The 7814-nt window shown below is 46.0% G+C and overlaps 1 protein-coding gene across 1 annotated transcript in view; it reads right to left on the reverse strand.

Annotated features, from left to right (window-relative positions):
* Positions 1-7079, reverse strand: part of metrnla (meteorin like, glial cell differentiation regulator a) — a 9007-nt gene extending 1928 nt beyond the window's left edge. The window contains exons 1-4 of the mRNA XM_040123575.1: positions 6731-7079; positions 4518-4906; positions 1336-1395; positions 1-1188 (exon numbers count right to left, since the gene is read on the reverse strand). The exon at positions 1-1188 is cut by the window's left edge and continues 1928 nt beyond it. Of these exons, the coding sequence (XP_039979509.1) occupies positions 875-1188; positions 1336-1395; positions 4518-4906; positions 6731-6834 (867 nt within the window). The 5' untranslated portion in view covers positions 6835-7079 and the 3' untranslated portion in view covers positions 1-874. The remainder of the gene's footprint in view (positions 1189-1335; positions 1396-4517; positions 4907-6730) is intronic.
* Between the last annotated feature and the right edge of the window lie 735 nt (positions 7080-7814).

Here is a 7814-nt window from a genome sequence, read left to right on the forward strand (position 1 = left end):
GGCTTTTTTGCTCAAAAAAAAAAAAAAAAAAAAAAGGGCTTAACGGATTCATCGATTATCAAAATAGTTGATTAGTTTTTTGTTGATCGACTACTTGATTCAGCTCTAAAAATGGTTCCTTGTATAAAAAAAAAAATGTCTATTATGCACACTGCATAGTCACTAGCAAAAATCCCCAAACAGTGGTCTTTCAAAGTTATAATTTATTTGCCCACTGAAGATTTAGTCAATTACTTCTTCTCAGTGTAAACACCACAGACATGAATGCTCTTCCATGGAATAAAAGCTTTTATTCTCAAGAGCAAAAAAAGAGATTTTGCTTTTTTTGGCTTAATTTTTTTTTTTTTTTTTCATTTTTTACAATTGTACAGCCTGAAAGGCAAATGGACTCAGGCATTAAATTGTGAATCGTTTTTTAAACAAAATAAAAATAAGAGGCTTTCACTTTATACATTTCTGTCATAAGAAATAACTTCAGAACTGTACATCAAGCTTTTTACAAAGCACGCAGAGCTTCAAAATATACAATGTTCATTCACATTTTATACACATAAAAAAACAAACGGGGTCTGCTACATTTTAAAACCTGGGAGTTCCTTGTCTGCGAGAAAAGGCAGTCCGTACACATCCCACTTTGCATCATGTTCAACTTTGAGAACAGAGTCCAACGAACATGCTGCTTGGCAACATTCAGGAGCTCCATTCATTGTCTCCAAAGAGTCGCAAGACAGCAAGGGAGGAGAGAGGCGCTGCCACCGGGCCAGTCTGTCAGTCTTTTCTCTCCTCAGCATGAGCTCTTGGTTCAGCTCTCGTCCCCACCCAGTGAGGACTTGTTCTATTCTAGTCTATTTCCAAGTTTGGGCAGGTAACCCAGTCAATCAGTGTCCACGTGACAGGGGTTGGTCCCCTGCTGCTGCGCCTCATGATAAAACCGCAGGAAATCTTTGTAGCGTGGGGCGCAGCCCATCCAGGCCTCCCCAAACCTCACGGTCCCAGTGAAGAGGAACTCACCCTCACCAGACCTCACCCCACACTGCGGCGGCATCTTGATGCGGCCAGTCCAGCTCCGTACCCTCACACCACCAGATACAAAGACCTGGGTCTTCTGTCTGTAGAGGCGACTGATCTCCACGCTGACAGATGAGTGCTCCTCCTCCTGCTCCACCTTCTTAATGCTGCCCCGAGCGACTGGAAACACCAAACAGGAAGACAAGACTTAGATACTGGTAACAGCTAGATTTCACGCTGCACAGAATGGTGTTTTCACTGGACATTTCTGCCCACCATACACCAGCAGGAAGCCAGGAATTCTTCAAAAACAGCGCTGTTACTCACCAAAGTCATTGGTGCAGACTGCTAAAAGCATCTCAGCGTCGCTGCAGGGCTGACAGGGTGCTAGGGGGAAATAAAGAAAGAGGGTGGATGAGTTTGGAGCCAAAATTTGTCTGAGCATGACAAAGGGAAACAGGAAAAGGCCCTTGATTTCTTTAGAACTCTGGGTCTTGCAGCATGATAAGAAAAACACTTGTTGATGGTTCAACAACCTTCCAGTTATGTACCACTTACAAACACACACAGCTGTGGTTGGTCCAGCCATGTAGGAATATGTGTTATACACACACACACACCCACACACACACACACCCACACCCACACACGTCAGGTCACAGCAATTTCCATTCCCACAAATGATTATTTATTTACAAAGATGACAGAGCACGATTCAGCTGCCATGAGCCTGGGTTTTGCAGCAGGCAGCGCTGGACACGTTTAGGAAAAAAAAAAAGTCAATCATTGCTTATGAAAAAATGTGTGTGTGTGCATGTGTGTGTGTTTAATGCTCATGGGGGGTGTTCCATAAGCTTCCCCACCACAAAAAAGACCCCTTGACACTCCATGACAAACAAGGACCAGATGAAAAGGATAAGGAGAGCAGAGAGATCTGAGCTCTGTTAGCACTTGAGCAGCCCTGCTGGGACTGGGACAGTCAGCACAATCACAACTATACCATCAAGTTGAGTTTTTCACTGCCTTAAAGGAGGCAGATATGGGTTAAATTGCCTTGGACAGTAATGGCAGGCAATTAGACGGCATTGTCTCATAACTAGAGGGCAAGTAACTGGGTGTAAAAAAAGGAAAAAAAACTGAACTGAATGAAACAGCCTCTACCCAGTACTTTAAAAACCTGCCCCTGGCTAGATTTCACCTTTGACTGGGGGCTACAGGGCAGCAACTCCACCTGCCCTCCACCAGTGTTTTACGGCAGGAGAAAGGGCCTGAAATGAGAGCAGTCAGGTCAGTGATTAGTTGACTCAGGTGGTCCTGCGGCTGGCCGCACCAGAACGCCTTTATTGGGCCCTAGACCTGCTGTGGTTTTCCTTAGCAGCAGAGTGGCAGAGAGGGGCAGTTTGGGAGAGCAGCGGGGGCAGAGGGAGCTTTGTCAAGTCAGCAGTGGGCGCCTATCCACTTAGAGAAGAAATGATTACAACTGTTAGCTCAGGTGGATTTGATGCACTAGAAACCACCCTAATTTACACATCTGCTCATAAAGCTGAGTACAAAGATTAATTTAGTTTGGAAACCTCGCCAATCAGAGAAAAATATGTAGACCATTATCTTGAATTAAGTCTAAAACTAAATCTTGCTAAAGAAGAAATTTGTGCCCTCTGTCATCCTTGGGAGCAGAGCTGGAGCTTATTTTTAGCTGGCTTGTCTGAAGTTGAGCGTATAGGGGTGAAGGGTGAGCGTGTCTTAGGTCAGCTTGTGTAGCAACATGAGGCACTGCTGCACCACTAGAGAGATCAGAGGTCAATCAGCCACAAGCTCGCACGGCTTAAGAACAGCTGGAGGGCCCGGAGACTTCAGAGCGGCCGACCTCGCCCAGAGCCCGTAGCAAAGTGCAAAAGGAACTTTGAAGTGAGCCTACGTGCTGCCATAGCATCAGGCAGGGCAGCGAGACGAGGCCGAAACCCATGGGTGTTTTTTCTGTCCCCCGAAGCGGAGCCGAGCAGGGCTCTCATGTCAGACATGAAACAGAACCACAGGAATGGGCTGAGAGCGGAGTCAGCATCTCTCTCTGGCCCATGCACATGCAGTGCATCTCTGATCAGAACCACTTCACAGGAGCAGAGAGAGATGAGGGATGGTAAGTGTGGTAAATAAAGGATTGGGGGGGGGCATGTTACAGTGTCCCTGCAACATCTGGGCCCTGATGCATTCCACTGTAATGGAGCACAACTTGCTAATACAACTCGGCACGGACAAAAAAAACCACTTCAAACAGCCAAGAAGAGAGAGGGAAGATGTATGCAGGGGAGAGTAATGAGAAGAAAAATATTAGAATGATAAATGGACAAGAAAGAAATTAAGAGGTAGGAAATGTTGAAAGAGGGGGAAAAAGGGAGAATAATTTAAGGGAGGCCGAGGGAGTGACAGCAAAGAAAAGAAGTAGTGGGGGGAAAATAAGCCTATATGGTCCTGGACGTTCCTCCCAACATCTGGTTGGAGATACATTCCAGCTTGATGGTGAGCAACTCAATCCCAGCACAGCGGGTCAGAGAGAAGAGGAAGGGAGAGGAAAGATTGAAGAAACGGAAAAAAGAAGAAGAGGAAGATGAGAAAAAAGCAAAGGAGAACTCAATCCACCGATCCAGGCTTCAGGTGACACGAGACCACTGTCTTGGTGAATCATCCGAGTGCTATCTGAGGCCGCATCAGAGTACCAGATTTATACCGCAGAGCTTAGCAGAGTGGTTTGAACGAATACACACACACACACACACACACACACTCCTCTACATTTAACCTTCTCTCTCTCCCTCTCTCTGTTGTGCCAGATAATGACGCAGGACGTGGATATGTGAACCCAGAGAGCCGTAAAAACAGATGTGGGCCCGATACCGCTCATATTTTGCTTTAGGTGGAAAAAAAAACAGAGTTGCTTGCACAGTTGCGCAGCTTGAAACTGTGCAGGTTTGGCAGGTACGCAGCGTGAAAACAGATGGCGGTTTTTCAAAAAAGCAACAATTACAGTTTAGAGCTGTGTAGCCATTTTCAAGTGAAGTGTGGATAGTTGTGAAATGGGTTGAAATATTAACACTTTATCCTAAAAAGCAAATGTTCCATAAAGCCTTAAAGGGTTTAGATTTTGATGATTTGATACTTACAATGAAAGTCTGGGTTAGAAAAGAAATATATTTTCCCCAAACCAAGATGCAAAGACAATTCTACCAGGGAAATGAACTCTGGCTTCAACATCAGCGGTGTGCTGGAGCAAATGTTGTGTTTTCCTACTATTAGAGTCCAACTTAATAAAAGTTTCCACCAGTAGATGGCTGCATTTAGTACACAGAACACACCACAGGGGACAAAGCACAAAGGAACTCAGTTCTAGAGGGAATCAATCAGATGTCTGCCAACCTTTGTATTGGCTACTTAGATAAAGTAAAAGGCATTTATCTACATGCTTACCACTAATATTGTATTGCAGAAGCATTATAAAAGGAGATAAGTCTTACCACCCAGCGAGTGTGCTTTTGCGCCCAGCCTGTCGCTGACCAGCTCGTACTGGAAGGCTGTGATCCGCCGGCTGATGTCCGTGCGTGGCACGGCCTCGATGAAGAGCGCCCCCTCCTGGATGCTGAAGCAGTGCACCTTGCCCCGAGCCTGGTCCCGCTCGCGCAAGAGCAACCGCAGCTTGCCGTTGCGGTCCAGGTAGATGTTGGTGCCGCTGGAGTCTGTGGTAGGTTTGATGCAGACAGAGAGGCGAGCGGCGGCAGGGGAAGCCGTGTTGGGTCGGAGGTTCACGATGATGGCCCCGGTGGGATAGAGCCACTCCAGAGATCCTTGCGAGCAACGTAGGTACACCTGCTCCACGTCCCTGGCGTGGCCTTCATGAGTCAGGCCGCTAGAAGAAAAGAAAGGAAGAGACGTCAGCAGACATCAACCATGTAACACTAGAAGTGGCAGGCTTTGTCCAGATTCTTTTTTAAAGTGTACAACTACATGAACCCAATAATGTGAAGCTTTCTTTTATTTGTGTTCTAAACTTATCCTGAACCTTTTTTTTTTTCTTTAATACGGCATAAAGGGATTATTCAATCATCTAAAAAGATTTATTATCTGGTCATTTATAGGCTGAATTCACTGACCAAGGTGAAGACCTCAGGCAGACTCTAAGGACATTAGACCACATTCCTCCTAAAGCATTAACGGCCGTCTGTGCACAAGACTGGCTGCATGACCAGTCACGAGCCGCAGCAGCCAAAATGACCTCAGCTCCAACACACACTCCCCATACCACATTGTCCCTCCCAGAGTGTTGGCAAAATGCGCCACTGGCAGGCTGCCTTTGGGGAAGAGTTTGGTAGCAGAAATGGATGAATGGAGGGACACAGGGGCTTCTGGGCAGACAACAGCAGCAACAGTAGCTGGGCCCGCTGCATGCAAGTGCAAATGCAGGTCACGCACCAAACCTCCCCTTGCTTTCAAGCCACCAAAGAGACTGGAAGAGACTTGTCCGGGCAGCACTTCGGACTCTGGCGCCAGCATGACCAAATGACTCCCCTCCAGAACTTAATGTCTGGTCAGGGTTTGAAAACTCCAGTCTGTCAGTCATTCTGTGGAAAAGCCGGAGGCAGGAAGCCATCAGCAGTCTACCAGCGCCTGCATGCCAAGCTAGCGGTTTGACTCTGGGGGAGAAACGCCCGGTTTCCTGAAAATGAGATGCTGAAATTCAAATTTGCCATAGATCTAAAGTATCTCATGGCACATGCTGAGCATATGCAGCTGGAGCCCCATAACCAGGCTCTCCTCAGCACGCCTATAATTAAGTCCTTTCTAACTTCATCACTTCTGCATGCAATTAAAGGAGATTAGTCAAGAGTCTCACTAATGAACAACAGATTATTGGTTAAGAGCTCAAAGTACTGAATATCGCCTGCCCCTCCTGACTGGAGGATGAAAAACAAAACCACACTATTTGAGGCACAGCCTCTCAAGTGCAAAACAGATTTCAGCAGATGTTTGATGTGAGGTGAAACTTTCCAGCGTATGCTGCCTGAGGTTTTAGATTCTGTTAAGAATGTTTAAAAAAAAAAAAAACTTTACCCAACATACTTTAGAAAGCTCTCGAGCAATCTGGACATGCAACCCCGTGAATATTACTGTGTTTCTGTGGGGCTTGAAAAATAAAAGTATGAACTCGTGTAAGATTTCCAACATCGGGAAAAAAATGAAGCTGACAGAGATTTTAATGCTACTGGAAGGGATGAGAGAAGTAATCATTCTGTACCATTCTCATGCTCCAAAGTTCATATTATTCGAAATAACAGTGAGCACAAATGTATTAAAAAAAAAAAAAGAAATCTTTTGAGGAGTCCCATTTTATGATGACTGGGTCATTTTTATCAATTACTCATTCATAAATGCAGCGCAACCCGGCCCCAAAACTGGCATGTTTCTGTCAAACCACTGTACTTTTCACCAAATGAGTATAGTTCACGAACTTGACGCCGGACAGGTTCTTTGCTATATCCGTTTTTTTTTGTTTTTTAAAGATCATTTCTATCGCTTTTTTCGCTCAAACTCCGCCAGTTGCTTTCACATCGCCGCGGCGGCGTCCCGAGTTGCGATCGCCGTCACTCCGGTTATCAGTCACTCACTTTCAGACTCCCCCCCCCAAAAAAACATTCCGGCCAAGCGTTTTCACCCGACGTTCAGCGAAGCTCACCTGCCCTTCCAGCTGCACTGGTCGCTCGAGTACTGGCAGAAGGAAATCCGACAGAGAAGGAGAAGAGGCAGCAGGGAGGCCGGCATCGGGCTGAGCACGTTCATCTCGCCGCTCACTTTGCCCCCTCTCGAGCGAAACTGTGAGAAAGTCCACCGCCGTGTTTCCAGCTACATGGCGTTTCCATGTGCCCCCCGCGCCTGCTCCGTGCTGTTCGGGCCCCCCCCCCACGGGGTCTGTTTCTTCTTCTCTTAGTCTCGGAGGGGTTCGGATGAAGTGACGCGCCCCGATCACACTCGGTCCCAGCGCCCGGTGCCGACAGCCCTCCAGCGCGGTGTGGTGCGGGTTCAGCTCCGGCTCCGTCTCTGCAGCCCCTGACGGCGCTCCACGTCACACCCAATCCGCAGCAGCGCGTCGCCTATGTTGCATTCAGGGAACTCAGCCCAGGCTCCGATTTCGGCGCCTCAGAGTGTAAAAACGATACGTAACGCAGCATTGCTTTTGGAGTATAAAATATTGGTTGAACTGCTTTTCAACACTTACCACTGAGCTATTCTATTATGCAGAGGTAGAATAAAGTTGCCGAATTGTAATTAATTTTGGTACTAATTGTGTCAGTTTTACATCAATTGACTACGTGAAATTATAAAAATTATTATTTTTATTTTTTTTGTTACAGTATTTGAGGTACATCTCTATAATTCAACTATCACAGGAATTTATTATTATTATTATTATTATTATTTGAGGTGTGATGAGATACGTTTGTCTACTCCGCTCATAACAAGTGTGAAAAGCTCTGACAGCACTTGAAGGCAGCATCAGAGTCAAGAATTTTGTTTTGAGCACAACAGCAACCCCGCACGCTCACTTTTTTTTTTATCTTCAGGGGGGGAAAAAAAAACGTTTTAAAAAGGTATCATTCTACCTACAAATACTGGTATGTGGATTGAACTTAGCTACTATCACTATGGCCGCAAGCGTCCTGTTAAATTAAGCAGGATCTGACTGAAACTGCCATGAACTGCCACCAGAATAAAGTCATATGAGCTGTATCTGCATAGTAGTCATATTAAGTTTAACAGAA

This window comes from Xiphias gladius, chromosome 3, assembly GCF_016859285.1.
Source record: "Xiphias gladius isolate SHS-SW01 ecotype Sanya breed wild chromosome 3, ASM1685928v1, whole genome shotgun sequence".
In the NCBI taxonomy this organism is placed as follows: Eukaryota; Metazoa; Chordata; class Actinopteri; order Istiophoriformes; family Xiphiidae; genus Xiphias; species Xiphias gladius.